Raw genomic sequence first — 21,224 nt, forward strand, 5'->3', positions numbered from 1 at the left:
GACACCTGTTTTATATTATAACTTTTAACTTTGTCAGGTACTGGACATAATTCTAGTATAATATCATTAGAAATTTTACAAACAGAAGACGATCAAGCAACGGCCACCACCTCTATGTGGAAAAAAACGCGGGTTACTTAAATATTTGACTACCTACTGTCTGTCAAATCTTTATTTAAGTATACAGATATTTAATACTTTTTTTCTTTATCATTTCATTTTAACTATTACTGGCTGAGTAAATTGCTATTGTAGACTGCTTTTATATATTTCCACAGCGACACATTATAGGGAGAAGTGTGTCTTGTTGAAGTGTTATTAGTGTGGATATATTAAAAATAATTCGAGAATATTACATATAATTGGGGCTCATTGCAAATCATTGTAAAATATACAATTAACTATCCTCATCACAATTATTAGAATTAATTCAATTTATTTCTTTCAATTGAAAGTGTTTTACATGTAGCTTTATACTTCTTATTATAACACTTAAGCTAAAGCTAAAATACAATACTTTTGCTGGATTTTTGGTTGCCGGCTGACATTAGATATTTTTATCGAATTACTGCTGCATTTTGTTAAGCTTTCTATGATACAAAAAATCAATAGTTTTAGACATTATGTAATGATTTAACTACTCCATACACAAGAATTAAAAAACGTACAATTTGGGTGTTGTTTTATACTTTCGATACGCTTAATACTGCAGTCATATCATTGAATACTTAGTGAACTCGCAACCGATGATGGCGACTGCGACAACAATCATCAATTACGACACCTACATATGAATCCTATGCATAACCTGTCATTAAATAAATAAATGTATAAATAAATATACTACGACAATACACACATCGCCATCTAGCCCCAAAGTAAGCGTAGCTTGGGTAACAGAGGTAGCTGATGAATATTTTAAGAATATAATACACATAATTACTTATAATATACAGATAAACACACTGAAAAACAATCATTTTCATCACACAAACATTTTCCAGTTGTGGGAATCGAACCCCCGTGGGTTACAATAATCCTAGGCCGTCCTAGGATTCAGAGAGCAGGGTCGCTGCCCACTGCGCCAACCGGCTGTCATTGTGTCTATTTAAGAACAAGCCCTGACACGGTATTATATTATCCTATATACGTTTTCTAACTTTTACGTAAATAACACCAAGTATATATTATATCACATTTAATTGACTACAACACAAAATAATTGCTATCATCTATTATACAAGAAAGTACCTTTATTTTAAGTATGCGAGCTATTCAAATCGAACATTAACTGAATTGAAAATTTAATTTGTGGCGTATCTCTCACCAAATTTTCATCGCATCCATCTAAACATCAATAAATCATCATTCTTTTATAATCTTAAGGGTTACTTTAATTATAAAAAAACTTGTTCTAACCTCATAGTTTAATATTAATTTATTGGTGATACCAAAAAATACCCGGCTAAGTTTTTTGTGGTCTCTTCTTAGACCAGGGCGTGTTTGGAATCCTCGTAGCTTAGGTTTAAGTTGCCGAACGAATTTACCACCACCCCCTTACTATAAGTAAACATATATGTATGAACGCTCCATAAGTGCTTGTGATAGGCCTACATGAATAAAGAATTGAATAAAAATTTGAATTTTGAATTTATTGAATTTAAAATTTGAATGACCACAACAGTTTTCGATTGGCTAAATAATACTCCATCAATATTTTTAACGGCGTGTCGGCTCAAGCCATTATGTCTATGCAATCGCTTTTATCATATGAAAAACGGATTTTATATTTACATTTCGTATCGACAATATCGGCATAGCATAAGACACAACTATTATAAATACAGATAAGTACTTAAATATAGGTCCACTGGAATCGAAGCGGGCCACTAGATTCAAGCTAATTAAGTAGAGGTAAAAGCTATAAAATATTATATGTAGAGATTCTATTAATTAATAATCTTAAAGTACCTACTAAGTGGAAGTAGAATCATCCTTAGCCTATTAGATAAAAATCTTAAAAACAAACAAACAAGATTTCTATGGACTATTAATAACAAAGCTGCTGGTAACAAATCTCACTTCTGAAAGAGCTTAGAGCTTAGACGTGTTAACGGCTTAGCTTACTCTCCGATGCACAATACCCCAATTTCTCATCTCCGGGCCTACTGTACGTTGTACGTTGTTACAGGTGGCCTGTAGCTGTGTGTCCTGGTGACATATTTGGAGAGGTTCTAGGGTCGGGACGTTAGAGGGTTCCTCATTTGCTAGGGGGTTGAAGCGTCAAGCGTGAGAGAGATACTAAGAGAACTTATTAAAATCTTGGGCCTTGGTAAAAAGATCAAGGTATCTATGGAGATCTGCTTTGCAAGCTGACCGTAGCTTCATGCATTAATTTATTCAGAAAGACTCGGAGGCTCTGTCAAGAGTTGTGGGGGCGATATTCGGAAATTTCTGGTCTTGTTTGTAGTCGACCAATGACAATGATGCTCAAGAAAAGCTAAGTTTCGTCGCTAAATGTTTGAAGCGGTATTTGAAGTTACATGTTACAAAGTGTATCCTCATGAGTAGACATATAGATTACATAAGAGTAACATAAGATTCTACATAAGAGTAGGACACTACTTTTAAAAGAATATATTATAGGTTAGAAAGAGAAATCGATTAAGGTAAGCATGTGTTTTACAAATCCGAACTTGATTTTTATAATTAATTCCTAACAATACGCTGAAGTAATATTATATTATATTACTATTTATAGTAAAGACAAATTAATCCGCAGCACATCACCAACTATCCCAATTATTACGTTAATATTATTTTTTCACGCATCTTCGTATCCTACGCACACATTAATATATTTCTACTGGCGCGACGATCCACCGATTCTAAAGCTTCAATCTGGTACCTTCTTGGCAGAGCCGCCCCACAGGTGACTACAGTACTCCATGCTTGTTCGGACTAGATACCAAGTTTTTTAGCAGCCACTTTGGCCAAATTGCCAAATTTAAATTTTCCTGCTTTTATTAATACTTACTACTTAGAACTTCAGTTATGCTTTTCGTAATATATTGTTTAGCATAATAATTGTATTGAAGAATCTAATTCATTAACAAACCAATTTCAAGCTGTAATAATAATTTTCAAATCATTCTAATCAAAAACCACAAGTGCATCAATAGGTTGTAGCTGCTCTTTATTAAAGCGTTCGGCTTTTTGAAAACACACGGCAATTTCCGAAGCAAATTGCGACTTCACGTAGGTACTCCTGCAGGCTTAGGTACTATCGCCGTTTAAAGCAGTATGACTTCAAAAACTCTAATATGACATACTTTAATGAAACAAGAATTATAGTTGTTAAACAAGACCATCAACAGTATTGAAACAAAACTGTTTTAAACGATGGTAGTAAAGCGTCAGTATCTTAGTAGGTACTCCTGGGGCCTCACTATCGTCGTTTAAAGCAGTATTACTTCAAAATGACTTTTTAATATGACATGCTTCAACAAAATAAGAATTATTATCATTAAACAAGACCGTCAACAATGTTAAAACAAAACTGTTTTAAACGATGGTAGTAAAGCCCAGTATCGTAGTTACAGGTGATTACAACCAAGTTTAAATATTTAACTTACATTCCGCAACTATAAATTAGCTAGAAATGTAGAAACTGGAATTTTTTGTTGCGGAAGGTCTAGCGAATTTATAGTTGCGTTGTATTCCTTAATCAGAGAAAGGCTCTGCAATTTCCATGCTAATGATGCATTTGTTTCTATTTTCCTGTCATTTCATGATGATTTCGGCTTTTATTTTGGGCGGTACTCGGAAGGGCGCGTCGATCACGTCATGGTTACACTGCAGTTGGAGTTCCATAATGTCACGATGAAGGGACATAATCAGGCGAAGGATCTTCGTGAAATACTCCAGTCTCTGAATAAGAAAATTTAAAGCGATTATTAGCAGTCCTTTTTATATTTATAAAACAATGGTTACCCGCAACTTCATCCGCACTACTTCTGATAAATTTGATTAGCTATTTTTGCTCACTCGTCTTTGCTATTAGGTTTACTAGGCGTTCTTTACGACTTTTTTTTCTCAATGTTTTGGCGACAAAGCTCAAGTTCTAGTTTTAACTCCCCTCAAGAATTAAGTTAGTAAATGCAAAATGATTTTTCATATCTAACTGACAGTTCCAAAGATTATCGCATTCAAACAAACGAAAACGCAAACTCTGCAGCTCTAAGCTAAGCTTATTAGTAGTGTGCATAAATTCGAAAGTTAGTTGTTTATAAACCGACACCCCTATATAGATTTCGATAACATTCAGCTAAGGGATTCATTTCATCCTGGGGAAGATACTTTTTAGTCCGAGAAATCTGACTGTTTCCAGGGGAACTAAAAAACCGAACAGTCGCGGAAGAAGTCGTGAGAACCAGCTAGCTTTCTTAACATAAAGCTAATAAAGTTAAAGCTATATTACTATTAAGGCGTGAGAGCTATAATTTAAAAACCTAGTAACTATTTTTGACTTGATATTTACAACTGAATCACTGTCATTTAGCATAGAAGGTACCGATAATGCACCATATGTGGTGTATAAGCATAGAAGAAGATTCTAAGTGTCTTTGGTAAAACGAAGGTATATTATCTTAAAATTAATGACTAAAAAGAAGCATGCAAAAGAATAACTGATTGTACACTAAAGGGAAAAATATCTTATGCTAATAAAAAAATAAATGCAAAATCTAAAATTAAATTAATAAAGTAAATCTTAGAGCGGTAATTCGATTCCCTTTATTGTACAAATATGCACATTAAATTATAAATGCATGCTCAAAGAACTTCATTGATACTGCTCTAAGCATTAAGAAAAAGCTTAAAAGTTAAAAGTGACTTACTTTACGATTTTTCCCCTCAGTGTACAAATTATAACACAACACAAAACTGGGTTTATGTATTGGAACCGACTTTACCAAAAAGAGAGAGAGACGAAGCTAGAACTAGGAATGGTGTTTAGCACGTAGCTTTGTCTCGCTCTGATGTACAGACACGCTCTTAAATCGTTAAAATTAAATTTTTAGATTCTATTATTTTTCTATGAGCCCCTGATAAAATAAAAAAAGTACCAGTTGTGGCATAGGGTATAGGAATTGGGGATCATGTAATTTATCTATAATGAGTTTACATCAGAAATCGTACCTATATAAATTGATGTTTAAAACAGTAAAATAGATATGTCGAAACTTATCAATATCTCGATTATTTATCTTGCTTATCGAATAAATATTTGAAAAAGCTGTAAAGGCTTGTAGTTATTGGATGGAAAAGTTACATCCCTTTCATAAGAAAACTAAAATTATATAGCAGCTTCATAAAGCCATTACATCACCGTTTGTATTTTTTGTTGTGATTGTTTATTAAAAATTCTCATTGGTAAGTCATTCTTTTTATCTAACTTTATAAAAATAATATTTAAAATATTCCAGTGTATTTAACCACAGGAGGATATAAGGTGTAAAATTTAAAATTGACAGTTTTGGTTGACGACGTTTTCGTTAAACCCATATTAAAATAATATTGCTTAAAAGACCGATGGTAGTTGGCCCCCGTACACAAATCTTTCCATTTTTAACTGCACGAGTCCAATGAAATATCATCTACGACATCGTATACGGCATAAACCTTTGATAAACAGATAGTAAAGAACATGCGAATTGTTGGTAATTCGGATGTACACAAGTAATCCTAAGCTATACTGAGGTCTATCACACCATCATTTAAAAATAATCGGCTTTCATCTTGTGTTATTAACTTAAGATTCTATAACAAATAGGTACACTGATAAATAAACTATTGCAATGAGTCCATAAACAACAGAAAATGCTGTTGTTTATTTTCCATTTTAAAACCTATATATGCTTATTTCTACTAACAGGAATAAGAATCCTAAAATCGTTTATTTGAAATAATTATAAGCGTCAAACTGTTTCTTATTGCTACGCCCTGACAGGGCCCCAATGACTATGTAAAGGCATGGGTGCAAGTAAATAAATAAATAAAACAAATGAACAATCTTGAACTAATGGTAATCGAACTATCGAGAAAGTTTGATTTCATTTTAACAGTTTAAATGAAAAAAGGTTAACCCATAAAAATTGGTAAAGCTGTGACGGAATTTATTACGAACAACAAAAAAGGCGAAATTAACACCTGTTAATTTAGTACAGGATTGTGTTTACCCCAATTGGCGCCAATCTAGTTTAATTAACGTAATAGCTATTACTATTTAACTGGGACTGACCTGGCTACTCTGCACGCTGTGTCCGTTTGCACGTTCGCCACCAACTACCGTACTGCAAGGCAGTGGCTTCGCGACGCCTATCGTCACGGTACCTGTAACAACGTAAAGGATTTAGTTAAATTTTCCGATCGATAAATCTAAAACTGAAACAATTATAGACATAAATTGACGATGTAATGTGTCCTGCTTAGAATTGCCTCTGCCTGCGTTATCTCCACCTTTAGGATTCCGTGTGTCGTGGAAATCAATTTCTTGGAAATAAGTGCTGGAAAAAGGTTCTGCTACTTTTTGACCTTTATGTCATTTTATGTTCCACTAATTTTACATAGAATAAATAAAAGAACGACTCAGAATTAAGCTAACGCAGAAAGCCTTTCTTTAGTGTGTAGTGTTAGTTTAAATATAACATCTAAGTTTGTAATCTCTATTCATTGTCTATCGTTGTCATATTTCTGTCTATTGTCGACTTCCCTGGCTCAGCGATGAGCCCTGTGGTTTTAAGTTGGAGGTCCCAGGTTCGATTCCCGGCAGGGGAGATTAGGGAATTTATTATTTTCGAATTTTCTTTGGTCTGGTCTAGTGGGAGGCTTCGACCGTGGCTAGTTACCACCCTACCGACGAAGATGTGCCGCTAAGCGTTTTGGCGTTTCGGATGACGCGTAAAAACCAATTAGGGTTAGATATAATTGACATACTCCCTAACAGGTTAGCCCGCTACCCTCTTACTCTGATCACCTATTACCAGGTGAGATTGCAGTCAAAGGCTCACATGTAGTGTAATAAAAAAAAATAGTTTAAAAAAAAAACTAAAAAACACGCTTTTTATAGAAAACCGAACTAAAAAATAGAAAATAAATTTGAATTAATTTAAATTAATAATATTGTTACAAATTTCAATAAATATAAATTGATAATAGTGTGAATAAAAAAAAAATTTTTTGGTAAAAAATTTCGTGGGGTGCTTTTTAAGATATTATCAAAATAATAATCACTCTACTCATATCTGTCAATAAAGCGTGTAAAAAATCAGCAGTCAGTCTCAGTCAGAGTCAGAATCGTATTGGTTAGAATAAGTGCAATAGTCCTCACCTCATCTTCACACGGTACTTTCAATGATTTACTAATGAGACTCTGACAAACACCAATTAGTAACGATAAGGTTAACCATTTTAAATCAGTAAAATTGGATAGATTAGTGATCCCAGTTGATGTAATATATTTATTCAATTACATCAACTGACCGCCTGACCTGATTTTGACCGCCAATTTGCAGCAACCCTGGTCGTGGGTTCGATTCCCACAACTGGAAAATGTTTGTGTGATGAGCATGAATGTTTGTCAGTGTCTGAGTGTTTATATGTATATTCTAAGTATTTATGTATATTATTCATAAAAATATTCATCAGTCATCTTAGTACCCCAAGCTACGCTTACTTTGGGGCTAGATGGCGGTGTGTGTATTGTCGTAGTATATTTATTATTATTATTATTATTAATTCCATTGTCACAACAATGTCACATAGATTACAAAATTATTTGAATATTTTCAAAAAGAATGTCAATCTCATGTTAGCATTTAAATGGAACCCTGTGAGGGCGCTGTAACCAGATTGAGAGACGCATTATTGTGAATATTAAATATTCTCATTTACGTAGTCGTTTATTTTATAATAAGCTTTCTCCAAGTAATGTTTTAAGGATTTTGCAAATGAGTTTATACTTTCTTTTTCTTTTATATGTTCCGTAATGGTGACCCCTCGTAAGAATGCATAATATTAGTAAATTCTTTAATGTATGACTCAAACGACATAACACGGGATGTAGTGGCGGAAAGTTTGACGCATTTATTAGGGTTATAGAAGTTATAGAACGAGGTTTTATATATTTTAATCATACAAAAAAAGAGTAACTGTAGTTTCTGTGAAAAAATTAAATTTGTTTTCTATCGATATATCAAGAGTTAATAACGTTGGCGTCAAAGTCATCACCATAACACAAAATGACGTCCTTGAAACGGAAATCGTAGTATAAGTAGGCCCAGCACGTCGCACAAATGCCACAAAACCGCTGAGTTCAGAAATCACTGCACTGTTTATTACATACTATACCCTAGTTCCTATTCTATCTATCTATTTATATATATATATATATATATATATATATATATATATATATATATATATATATATATATATATGTATATTTATTTATATTGTATGTATTTACGTATTATTATTATTATATATAGTTGATGTAGTTTATGTTATGAAATAATTTTAAAAATTGCACTATCCCGTTCCCATAATCATTGTCTTCTTTCATTAAGGGTTACCTGGAAGAGATCGCTTGAATCGATAAGACCTCCTTTGCGCATTTTTATTTTTCTTGTATTTATGTTTTCAATATATATTATCTTTATCCCTTAATTGTGTGCAATAAATAATTTATCTATATATCTGTCTATCTAGTTCCAGCAGTCAGCATCTATTGTATGCGATTACGATGAGTGAATGCGAAAAAACTACATTGAGACTAAACTGGCTTTCATAACTATGAAAATAATGAAATCCACTAAGAATAACGCGGTTTTTGTACACTACACACACGAAAACACTAAATAGTACTTACTTGAATCCATACCAATAGAAATGATAAATCCCAAGGTATATTCAAATTTTATAAAATAATTAAAAATAACAAAACCTTATCAAAGAGATGTGATAACTCGATTGAGAATACTATCTCATATTATATCACAAACATTTGCTAAGTTCTTTCTACAGTACAATTATTTACTTTTGATAAGATAAATTACGTTTAACATCACTCTATACTTAACGTGGCGTTGCGTTAATATTTTGATGATTTTATAGACAGTTAATATGCTACAAATGTATACCTAAATTATGGTATTTTCTATGCTGTTCTTTTCATATTGTACACTATTTTTATACTTACACACATATAATAAAACGAAGAAAAAATCCTTGGATCAAAGGGTGTGTTGATTTAAAATAATTATAAGAAATTAACTTACACGTCTGTCTTGGCGTAATGGTAGAGGAATATTTCGAAAAAGTTCCCAGAATGTGAACATGTTGTTCATGTAATTTTAAATACGTTTTCGAATAAACTATCGTTGTTTGTTATTGCTGCGAAACTAACACTTACACAATGTTTTGTTTTGTGTCAGTTAAAGTTATTTATATTCTGTTTTGTTTGAGAGAACAAACATACATAACTACTATTGTATTCTACCATTCCATAAATAAACCGAAAAAACTCGGCATCACTCTGTTCGTTTTACTTTTTCAATATTTCGGTAATTCTTTTTGTTCTGCAATTTCGGGGAATCATAAAACAAGACGATGAAAAAATAGCGCCTAATACTTTGATGGACGTTGGAATCGTTTTAGTTGTTGTTGTTTCAGATGGATAGTAGATGTTAACCCAACGTCACCGATGGGTGGGGCGATCGCAATTTTCGCTAGGAATTGAGTATTATTGATACACAAGTCTCCCTACGATCTGAGTTAGAGTTAAGATCTCGATCCCCTCTCCTTGAACGCGGGTACCACGGCAAATACGGAGTGGTTTGTAGACGTCCGAGAAATATAAATGGGTTCCATGGTCATCTAGCAAAGCAGATAAGAGGACATGAAGATGTGGTTTTAGTTCAGTATCCCTCTTTAGAGGCTACTGTACAAATGATAAATTCCTTTATTACTAGCTTGCTTAGCAGCCGCCGCACACAGGAAGTAAGACAGAATAATTATAGTAAAATGCTGAGGTTGTGAAAGAGCCCCCTGGGATAACACCCTTTAGAGAGTGGAATTCCACATAACCTCCGCCGTGCTCGAGGGACGGAGGTCGCCGTAAAGATTTCTCCCGCGCCAAAGAGAAAAGAACTTGACGACATCGGGAGGACGTACGGAGACGCAAATAACAAACAAAAATACAGAGGTGTGAAAACGACAACAATAAAACTACCCTGATTAGTAAGATGGACAAAATCATACGAGTTACAAGCTAACTGCTACACCAAATAAGAAAAGGAGGTGGGTCATATACAAAATTAAGTATACCTAAATTTATAATACTGCTTATATGTTCTGTAGTGTATGAAACATGCATGCAAAATACTTCAAGGTCTTTCCTTATCGTCCTTTAAAATCTGATGATGCTAATGATACCTCAAATCTCTTTCTGAATGGAACTGTGTCAAGCCTTATAACTTGGCGACATATATCTTTGGTTTACGGAGTACTGGAGCTGTTTACCTTTCGGTGCACTCTTGATAGCTCGAACAGCAACAGCTAGTGGGCTTCTTGAGACATCGAGGCCGTTGACTGAGACCAGGCGGTCGCCGGGCTCCAAGCGACCATCAGCCGCTGCCGCCCCGCCGCCCACCACGGAACGGACTACGATCACGGAGCTACCAGGTTCTGATGGATCCTGCAGACAAAAATTAACTCATAAATCTCTTAAAAAACGTAGAATTTTAGGTTAAGTAAAACACAGATTAACCAGAATCGTCATACGGGACGGAGACTGTATAGAATTGGATTAGAATAGAAAATCTTACAACATGATTATCATTATTATCCGCTTATACTTTTATAACTATGGAACTTTTGATGTAAAATACATGACATGCCATCGGAATAATGAATTACAGTTGAGATAGAGAGAGAGAGAGAGAGAGAGAGAGAAAGAGATCTGGAAAAAATGTGATAATAACATAATTAGTACTTGTGTTGTGCTGTAACTGTCATAACAGGTATTGCGTCCTGCAATGTCGCTTACCAGGTAATCCAGAATAGAGAAACCCAGCCCGCGGTCTTCTTTCTGCAGGTCGATGTACTCCACCTGGTCGCTCCACATCGCCAGCCCGCTCAGTGGCTCCAGAGACCTGGATCGGTTGCGTTCCAGCTCTTCTGTGCAAAATTCTGGCAAGAGCATAACGTAAAAGTTTTTAAAATAGTAGACGTAGTATAAATAGTATTTGAGCTTTTTTAGTAGCAGGAGCGCTTTTTGTGACAAAGCTCGTACGGGGAGGTGCTACCAGCACGCTTTTGACCAAAACCGAAGCGAGCAAAATTCTGTCAAATTAGTTCAGCAGTTTTTGCGTGTAAGAAAAAGGAACATCCATCCATCAATCCACATACAAACTTACGCATTTATAAAATTACTAGCTGTTGCCCGCGACTTCGTCTGCGTTTGATTTTGTATTTTGATGTGGCATTAAATTTAGTTGTTGATCTAAAAAAAATTTAAGTATTCAGTATCGCTAAGCCTTAAATGAGGGGTTTGCTGCTGTCCGCTGAAGAGTTCTGTCCTCTATCTCCAACCACAGTTTGGGCAAAATTAAACGCATATTGTAACCTCTATAGTACAAAAATAATTATTTAAATCGGTTATAATTTGTGGTGTAAAATCGTCAGACACTCATCCCCTCTCCCAAACGAACCGAGCTTAATATCGGGATAAAAAGTGTCCTATATTACTTCTAACACTTCCAAAAATATGTGTACAAAGTTTCATGAGGATCGGTTAAGTAGTTTTTGCGTGAAAGCGTAACAAACAAACTTACAATGACATTTATAATATTAGTAGGGATAGTAGGATTCGTTCTTATATGCATTTTTTTAAAACAACTTACCATCATGATCGTGACCCGCTGACATGACAGTAGTGGCGCTACAGAGGGACGCAACTGAACTCTCAGACTTGGCTTTAATTAGCCGCTGGGGTGGCGCAAGCAGGTCTTGCAGGCTGCCGCCCACGATGCTACTCTACAAAAAGAAATACAGAATACTTTATTTGACCTATACCACAATTAAATCATCTTACTCAAATCCTGGGGTAGCTGGAAGAGATCTCTTATAGAGATAAGCTTTCCTTTGTACACTTCATGTATCTTATGTTCAAAATCACAATTTATGGTACATAAATAATAAATAAATAAATAAAATACAGTTTAAATAGCCTAAATCTCTAGTAGCCTATGTAGACAAATAAGTGACCTATGCAACACAAGTGCTAAGAACAATTGTATCCCGACTAACAGCTAAAGGAGGGCGCATGTGCCGTTATAAGCAAACAATCTGATTGCTTAACTTAGTAGAGCGTTCCGGGGATCTAACTCTTCTTCTTTATTCAAATAGGCACGCACTCTTGATGCGTTGATTATATACAAAATGTGTACATAGCAGTGAGTAGTGATGGCGATAACTACAATCGTAAACTTTAAACTAAAGCTACGAGGGTTTCAAACGCGCCCTGATCTAAGAAGAAGCCCACAACAAACTTAGCCGGGTGTTCTTTTTGTTATCACCGTCTCACATTGTCATTAGAAAATATTTAAGAAGCAACCTGGTTTGAGCAATTGTTCACACCCAAGCTTTTTATCGTTTACGTTATTCTTTATACTATAATAGGACTTTTCTATAAGCCTTCGCTTAATACAAACTTTGAACTTTTTAGTGACATCCCCAAGATATCAACCGGTAATTAATTGTAACCACCATACCCCCTCATAATAAATAAATAAATAATAAATATTCTACGACAATTCACACATAGCCATAGCCATCTATTCCCAAAGTAATCGTAGCTTGTGTTATGGGTACTAAGATGACTGATGAATAATTTTATGAATAATATACATAAATACTTATGAAATGCAGGTACACACCCAGACACTTAAAAAACTTCATGTTTATCACAGAAACATCTTCCAGTTGTGGTAATCGAACCGACGGCCTTGGTCTCAGAAAGCAGGGTCGGTGACCACTACGCCAATCGTCCGTAAAATAATATAATAATTATGACAGAGTTTTACGCTCAACATAGCCAACTCTTATTATAGGTATTACGCGAACAATAACGCTTCTTATATTAGCTTCACCAGTATGTATGCTTGTAACTAAAACGTTGACTCCTTTGGAATTGATTTTGACTCTCCAAACCGTCCGATTTCATTCAAACTTTGTAGATATATCGAAAACCGATGACAATACACTAATTTGATCAGATTATTATATGAAGTTTCGAACGTGAATATAGCCAATAATACGTTTACGAACTACTGCATAATGATCGTCATTATAAACTTATTTCAGACCGGACCACTACAGAACAAGTCTTTACTCAGACTGAGATAAGTTCAGGCTGCAGTCCGCCACGCTGGCAAATTCTTTCAAGGATAAAATAAAAAAGCTCATAACTCCAGACTTAGAGGGACTCAAACGGTTTCCCAGAATGCCAGGCCGAAGATCTATCCACTACGCTATCACTGCAGTGCAATACACAACTCTTGAAGCAACGATATTTCCGGATATATTATGAAAATAAAGCTTAATTTGCTATACTCCGCGAACTGCTGTTCAAATTGTATATGTATTGCGGAGTATAGCAAATTAAGCTTAATTTTCATAATATATTATGGATTTCCGCAAAGTAACGCCTGCTTCTATCCGACATTCCCGGAATTTGGAAAGCCATTACATTGTAATTGTCTGAACCTATTATCGAAATATCCAAAATGAACAACCTATCTCGCTGATATTATGTATTTACATGACGATTCTAATAGCGTTTTAAATCTTAATGTGACCTCTTCGTGCTATATAGGACGTTTTAGTAGCACATTAGAACAATGTCAAGTTCAACAACTGTGTTAAAGTTATAAATAGCAGGTTGACGTGTTTATAATACACTAATGGCTACCAAACACGAAAAGCTGGCAAATTGAATAAAAATTCTTATGTGATAAAGTAATGGGGTCAGGCATCTTGAACTTGAATTTAAACTACATTCATTCGAATTCAAAATTCATTTATGTCAAGTATGCCTAGTTTATAAGCGCTTTTGAAACGTCAAGTCAGTCTGTTTGTAGTGACTCTACCATTCGTTGCCTTTTCGACTACGGAACATGAGAAACGCTTCATTTTAGTTTCTTGACTTTCATGAGGTCGCAGTATAAATCGTCTCATATGTGCCTCAAAGTGTTTTTTTAGTTTCGCACTCAGTTATCCTCTGACATGGCGTCAGAAACCTTTATGCGACGCCGACTTGTACTGAATAGGTGCCAGCTCGTGATATGGTTATACCATTTTTTTTTTTTTAGTATTTTTTTGGCCTCAAAGTGTTATACATGGTAGGTACTGGGGGTAATGGACTACCATTACAGTTTTATTACATTACATTAATGACTTTATATGCAACTATCTAAGTAAGGGATCATTTTTTTTCTAAATATTGTAAGTTGTCTTTTTTCTACGGCGGATTTTAAATTAAATCATTTATATTTCGTTGATACTTATCAGTACTAACCCTCGTGAAACATGGTTCAACTCTAACATGTGGTTCACTCCTTTTCCTCACAACCACCAGTAGCACGGGTGACTTAACCGCCCGCAGCCTCGTCACCACTTCGACGTGATGCGCTCCTAGTACTCGCATACCATTTACCTGTAACACACAATATCTAATGTATTTACGTCGCGGGTTAAAATGTGGGCTCGTTAGTTTAATTCTAAAGTAGGTCTACTTGCGATAACGCATATTTTTCTTTCTTTTCCTTATTACGCAGAGTATATTAAATCCTTGCGTAGAATAGGTAACAGAACCTTCTTACGTCCTGGTTATTATTAGTAACACAGGACAATATTTGGGGTTATTTATTTAATAAAATTCCACATACCCGCATTGGAGTAGTGCGGTAGATTTTAACTCACATGATTTTTTCCTTCGAATTTATAATGCTGATAGTGAAGATGACTAAAGCTAAAACCTAGAAATATTTTTGAGTGATTGAGTGTTTAACTTTTGAGTGTTTAACTTAGCGAGTTTTTTTGCTGAAAAAAAACGACATAAGTATAGAAATTCCATCTCAGAACTTCCACGGGATTAAAAAAAAAAACGAATGCGATATAGATTTCTTCTTCTTGATACAGATATTATAGCACATACCAATACAATGTTTAAAGTAGAAATGCAACATTACTTGGTTATCAAATTGTATATCGAATTTAACGGCCTCGAATATAACTTACTATCACTGTGCTGTGTGAAATTAAAAATAGAATAGCTGTTCCAGAATTCCCGTTGTTATGCAAAACAGCAAACCTTATCCTAATAAAAACAAACGCTTATTATAGCTAGTGCCAGTTTAGCTAGAACTCAAGCCCTACTTCAGTAGGTGTATCAACGACTACTTTGGAAACATTCCAACTTACCTCTAACAACTCATCTCCCACTTTATAAATCCCCAGTTTGGAAACAGGGCTATTCGGCGCGATGGCTCTGATGTAATGCCGTGCTTGGACTTCTTTTCCTGCTACCACCCGGACCGTGCCTTCGAGTGAGATGCCCAGACCACTGTCCTTTTCTTTCATTATACTGCCCACCTTTAAATAATATAATGTATTTCTATTACACCATTTTCCTATTAAATATCTGCTTAAAATTAAAGGTCAAATTGTTTTATCGCAACTGCACTGGCTACGCACAGATATCTTTCGAAGACCTTTTTTTCTAGTACAAGTTCGCCTAAGTCACAGCCGCTCGTGCTTTGCAAAGATCAAATCCAGGTGAAACGAAAACAGCTCAGTCAGTTTTCTATAGATAAATTAGTTAAATTAGTTTCAGGACAGAGTTTGTACAGTTCTATTAAATCACAAGTTCTCGTTAAGACTTGCGCATATTTAACACTTAGGTAGACATATATTTAAGGCTTAAGGAATGAGTAAAATATTCTAGCTTAAATTATACAAAAACCTTCCCCCAAAAACAATAAAAGCGTATGTTTACTTTGAAAAACATAAATAAGTAATTAAGGTACGTAAAGAGATCCAAATAAACATGCCCATAAGGAAAACATAACATTAATTTTAACGAACCCACTCAAGACACGAATGTACAATTTTAATTACATTGTTCAACGTTTTTCCTATTGTTTTGCTTCCGTATCTTTCTCTAGTTCTTTTCCTAAATATTCTTTTATTCTATTTGAGAAAATTTAGACCTTCAAGAATTTGAGCATCATAATATCAGAATAAACTATATTTTGAAAAGTAAATAATTTTGGTAATTTTTAAAAACATTTAACCATTTCTAGTAATGTTCACCGTCTGAAATGTCAACAATGTAAGATGTTGGTAATCAAAACAAACACCTTTGGTTAAGTTAATTTTTTGTAGGTTTCTTCATAGACCGTAGCGTGTTGTGAACCACTGTAATCTTAGTTTTAAGTAACTTAAGAAATACGGAATTTCACGAAATGAAAATTGTATTTGCACGATTAAAAACTGACTACTTAACACTCTGCCTATTGGTCTATTTATATTAATTTAATGTAAAAAAATTATATTTTTATCATATTTGAATTAGATTTTTGTTCCAAAAGTAAGTAAAAACATTATAGTAAAAATAATTAAACCCATGGAGGATTAAATGAGGGTTGCTTTGATTAAGACTCTGACAATATCTTTTTGAAACAAACTCATACTTAATGTCTCAATAAATGTATATTAATGGGTACTACTTATTGGCTGCGATTAAAGACTAGTGTCTATTGGCTAGTGGCTAGAGGCTAGTGGCTAGTGGCTAGTGTCTATTCCTCCAGCAAAAATTCAGAAACTTAGTAAAAAAATGAGGGTAGTCAGTTGAATAATGATACTTACAATAATATCATATTGGTACTGATGTCCGGGCCAGTCCGGCTCCTCCTGCAATATGTCCCGCCACTTGTCCTGGATCCTCCGTATCTCTCTCTCCGAAATATCATCGTCTCGGCCTATTACTATCTCTGCCTCATCAGACGGTGACGTCGGTGAAGGCAAATGCGGTTGTATCTCTGAGTCCGGTTCTGCTTCTATGACTGTTGACTCATCGTACTGTAAGTGTCAAAAAAATAAATAAAGAAATTTAGAAATACTTTGACGACAACTTCAATTGGTACGTATCCTACTCTTAAATATTATGATGGAAATTTCTACTACTGAATCTGTGACCGAATAAGAAAAAGTCACACCAAGAAACACATACCTATAGGAAACGAATTCGTTCGCTGCCGAAGAGTGTTAGCAGCTCATGTTTGCTTGCGAGCCGGTACTCTCAATGAGTATACAAAGAAGTGACTCACTATATGTTGATTACAAAAATGAAATAAACATGAAAACGAACACCAAACTGCAGAAGCTTGGATCATATAAATAAGATTTATGTGAAGAAAAATGTTTCTAAACGTAAAATAACATTTGTTCCTGTAACATCCAACCGCATAGAGAAAATGAGATATAGCCTAGTAAATGACCTCCCATTCCTACCCTCAGGGGCGACTCCAAATGCAATGTACAGCTCCTTTTTCAATACCTTTAATAGACTATTTCATTCTATATTTACTAGTAAGTCGGTTGTGATTACTGATACATTAAATTTTAGTGAGTGGGCGACAGTTGAACTTCATAAAAATAGGCAAAAGCTGTACGAATTGTATGCTGAACGTCAATTTAACACTGGTGATAAGTTTGGGGATTATGTTAAATTGTTTTCCAAGAATTTTAAACGCGCTTGCCACTTAGAAAAGACGCGATACATCAAAAATAAAATTAAAAATAGCAGCAATGCAATCAAAACTACTTGGAACATAATTAATGAGGAGACGGGAAGAGTAACACCACGAAATATTAATTTTAAACTTAATGTAGATAATAAAGCCTTAACAACAGATTTCGAGGTGGCTACTGCTTTTGAAACCTTCTTTACCAACATTCCCGTCTCCACAACAGAATCATTAAACTCTTCACCAGATATGGCTCTCTCTCTATTAAAGGAAAATGTGCCTGAGTGTAACCATTCTTTTAAATTCACGCATGTTAGTGGCTCTGACGTTATTAAAGCCTTTAAATTATTAATTAATAAAAAAACAAATGATCTGTGGGGCATTTCCGTAAACGTTGTCAAATCATTAATTGATATTGTTGCACCCGACTTAGCCTTAATATTTAATAATTGTATAGATTGTGGTGTGTTTCCTGACTTAATGAAACTTAGTAAAATAGTTCCATTGTTTAAATCGGGTAGTACTTCTGACCCCACTAACTTTAGACCAGTATCCGTACTACCCACTTTCAGTAAAATCTTTGAAAAACTCATTTTAAATCAATTACTTTACCATTTTCATAAGTATAATTTACTTCATATTAAGCAATTTGGTTTCACACGGGGTCGCTCAACAATCGACGCAGGTGTTGAGCTAATACAAAACATATTTGAAGCCTGGGAGGAGTCACGTGATGCACTTGGTGTGTTCTGTGACTTATCTAAGGCGTTTGATTGTGTTCAACACGAAACGTTAGTTAGGAAACTACACCACTATGGAATTCAGGGTGTAGCTCTAGACTTAATGAGTAACTATCTACGCGATAGAATTCAGAAAGTCGACGTGAATGGAAAACGGTCTAATGGATCAGTTATGAAAATAGGTGTCCCACAGGGGTCTATATTAGGACCATTTCTGTTCCTTATTTACATTAATGACCTTCCTTACCTTGCCAAGGATAAACACGGGATAGTTCTGTTTGCCGATGATACATCACTGACTTTTAAAATAAATCGACGTGAACTAGCTTTTGACGACGTAAACAACTCTCTCGCTAAAGTGGTACAGTGGTTTGAAGCTAATAATTTGGTTCTTAACGGAAAAAAAACCAAGTGTATAAAATTCACTTTACCTAATGTTAAACACGTGAAAACCACTGTACTACTTAATAATGAGGAACTGAAACTGGAGGATACGACAGTTTTTCTAGGAATAACGTTAGATTCTAAACTTCAATGGGGCCCTCATGTAAATAATTTATCGAACAGGCTTAGTTCTGCTGCCTATGCGGTAAAGAAGATACGCCATATGACCGACGTAGAAACTGCTAGACTGGTATATTTTAGTTACTTTCACAGCATTATGTCATATGGAATTTTACTTTGGGGTAATGCTGCTGATATTAGCACTATTTTCGTGCTGCAGAAGAGGGCTGTTCGTTCTATCTACAAAATGGGTCCGAGAGAGTCATTGAGAGATAAATTTAAAGATTTTAAAATAATGACAGTGTATAGTCAGTACATATTTGAAAATTTAATGTACGTCCATAAAAACATTTCTAAATTTAAGAAAAAATGTGACTGCAATAATTTAAACATTAGAAGTAAGAATAAACTTACAGTGCAGTATACTAGGTTACATAAAATTCATAATTCGTTTAAAGGAAATTGCATACAATTCTACAATAAACTACCAATTGACATCTTGGAGATGTCTCTTAAAAAGTTCAAAGTTTGTATTAAACGTAAGCTTATAGAAAAGTCCTATTATAGTATAAAGGACTACGTAAACGATAAAAAAGCTTGGGTGTAAATTATTGCTCTAACCAGGTTGCTCTTCTAATAATTTAAAATGACATTGTGAGATGGCGATAACAAAAAAAAAAAAAAAAACACCCGGCTAAGTTTGTTGTGGGCTTCTTCTTAGACCGGGACGCGTTTGGAACCCTCGTAGCTTTAGTTTTAAGTTTACGAATGTGGTTATCGCCATCATCTCACTACCGTGTAATTCTTATGTACGCATCAAAAGTGCCACCTGTGGGCCTACTTGAATAAAGATATTTTCGACTTTGACTTTGACTTTGACTTTGATCAACGTGCAGAGAATACAATAGTCAAATACAGTGAGTTAGGGGTTTAACTAATAGTTTTTTGTTTGTTTTAATTCTTTAATTTTTCTGTCAATTGTAATCAAAAAAGTTTTTTTGATGATCCGAGTGCAAAAGATTTTAGTGTTATATCTAACCCTTTCAAATATTTTTATTTCAAATGCACTCGTACTACCTAGCTTCTTTGGAGATACTGTTTTTGTTATTGTTTCGGATGGATAATAATAAGCCGATCAGGAGATGGGGTGAGCGTGAAGCTCACCAGGGATAGACCTGCAGAGCTCAACGATGTCAGAGAATTTTCGATTCGTTTTACTATTGTTTAGCCTATGTCCAAGTCCCTCCAACGTACCACGGATAAGTCCCGAGTCTGGATCAAAAATCACATCTTCAACTGGATATTTTCAATCTATGTGTTCTACTTGGAAGATATTGTAGGTCGTTCTTCGTCCATCACTATTTCATATTCACTATTACACTAAGTATTGCATATACACTACAGACAAGATAAGGAAAAAAGGTCGTCAAAAGAAAAGGTGGAGAGATGTTTTTACGCAAAAAATTGGCACAGACTTGATGACTGAGTGTAGGGATCGGGATCTTTGGAAAAACTTGGCCTACGCCCATTAGGCGTCTTCTACCTTAAATTATACCTAAGAATTAGACAGTAAAATACATAACAAAATTAACTATATATAATTTTTATCAAAAAAAATTCAAATTTGTAATAATGATTAGTAAAAATGTTATAAAAAAAAATTTAATAATTGGTAGTAGAATAAATGCTTTTTTTTATTTTATTTATTACACTAAGCATTGCATATGGAAGGCAGCTGTTTTTTTTATGTTATGGTTATTTTCAATCCTATTTACCATCTACGAGTCTTTGTTATAATATGTTTGAAAAGCTTAGCACAGATTTCCCATTGTTTTTCACTCTCAGCATTATGATTTCTAGGAGCTAATTAATCCCTTTTCGCAAAGGTTAGAATTAGGTGGTGAGAAAGGGTAATAGATGTATAACTTAACGGGGTGAACTTACCACACTAAAGCTATATTTGGCAAGCGAGGTAACCGAGGGGCTGGGCGGTGCTATCGGGGATCTCCTTCCGTCCTGCGCCGCGAGCGCCTTCTGCAGGCGCTCAAACCCCGCCCCACGGAGATATCTGAAGTAACAAGCATGCGGTAAAGGATTTTAAATCCATATT

General features: G+C 34.7%; 1 protein-coding gene across 1 annotated transcript in view; it reads right to left on the reverse strand.

Moving 5' to 3' along the window:
* Window positions 1–21,224, reverse strand: part of LOC120626564 (inaD-like protein) — a 232,822-nt gene that overhangs the window by 130,519 nt on the left and 81,079 nt on the right. The window contains exons 10-17 of the mRNA XM_039894120.1: window positions 21,059–21,182; window positions 16,990–17,202; window positions 15,544–15,714; window positions 14,639–14,776; window positions 11,964–12,096; window positions 11,108–11,250; window positions 10,582–10,756; window positions 6,302–6,393 (exon numbers count right to left, since the gene is read on the reverse strand). Coding sequence (XP_039750054.1) covers window positions 6,302–6,393; window positions 10,582–10,756; window positions 11,108–11,250; window positions 11,964–12,096; window positions 14,639–14,776; window positions 15,544–15,714; window positions 16,990–17,202; window positions 21,059–21,182 — 1,189 coding nt within the window. The remainder of the gene's footprint in view (window positions 1–6,301; window positions 6,394–10,581; window positions 10,757–11,107; window positions 11,251–11,963; window positions 12,097–14,638; window positions 14,777–15,543; window positions 15,715–16,989; window positions 17,203–21,058; window positions 21,183–21,224) is intronic.

This window comes from Pararge aegeria, chromosome 1, assembly GCF_905163445.1.
Source record: "Pararge aegeria chromosome 1, ilParAegt1.1, whole genome shotgun sequence".
Taxonomy (NCBI): domain Eukaryota; kingdom Metazoa; phylum Arthropoda; class Insecta; order Lepidoptera; family Nymphalidae; genus Pararge; species Pararge aegeria.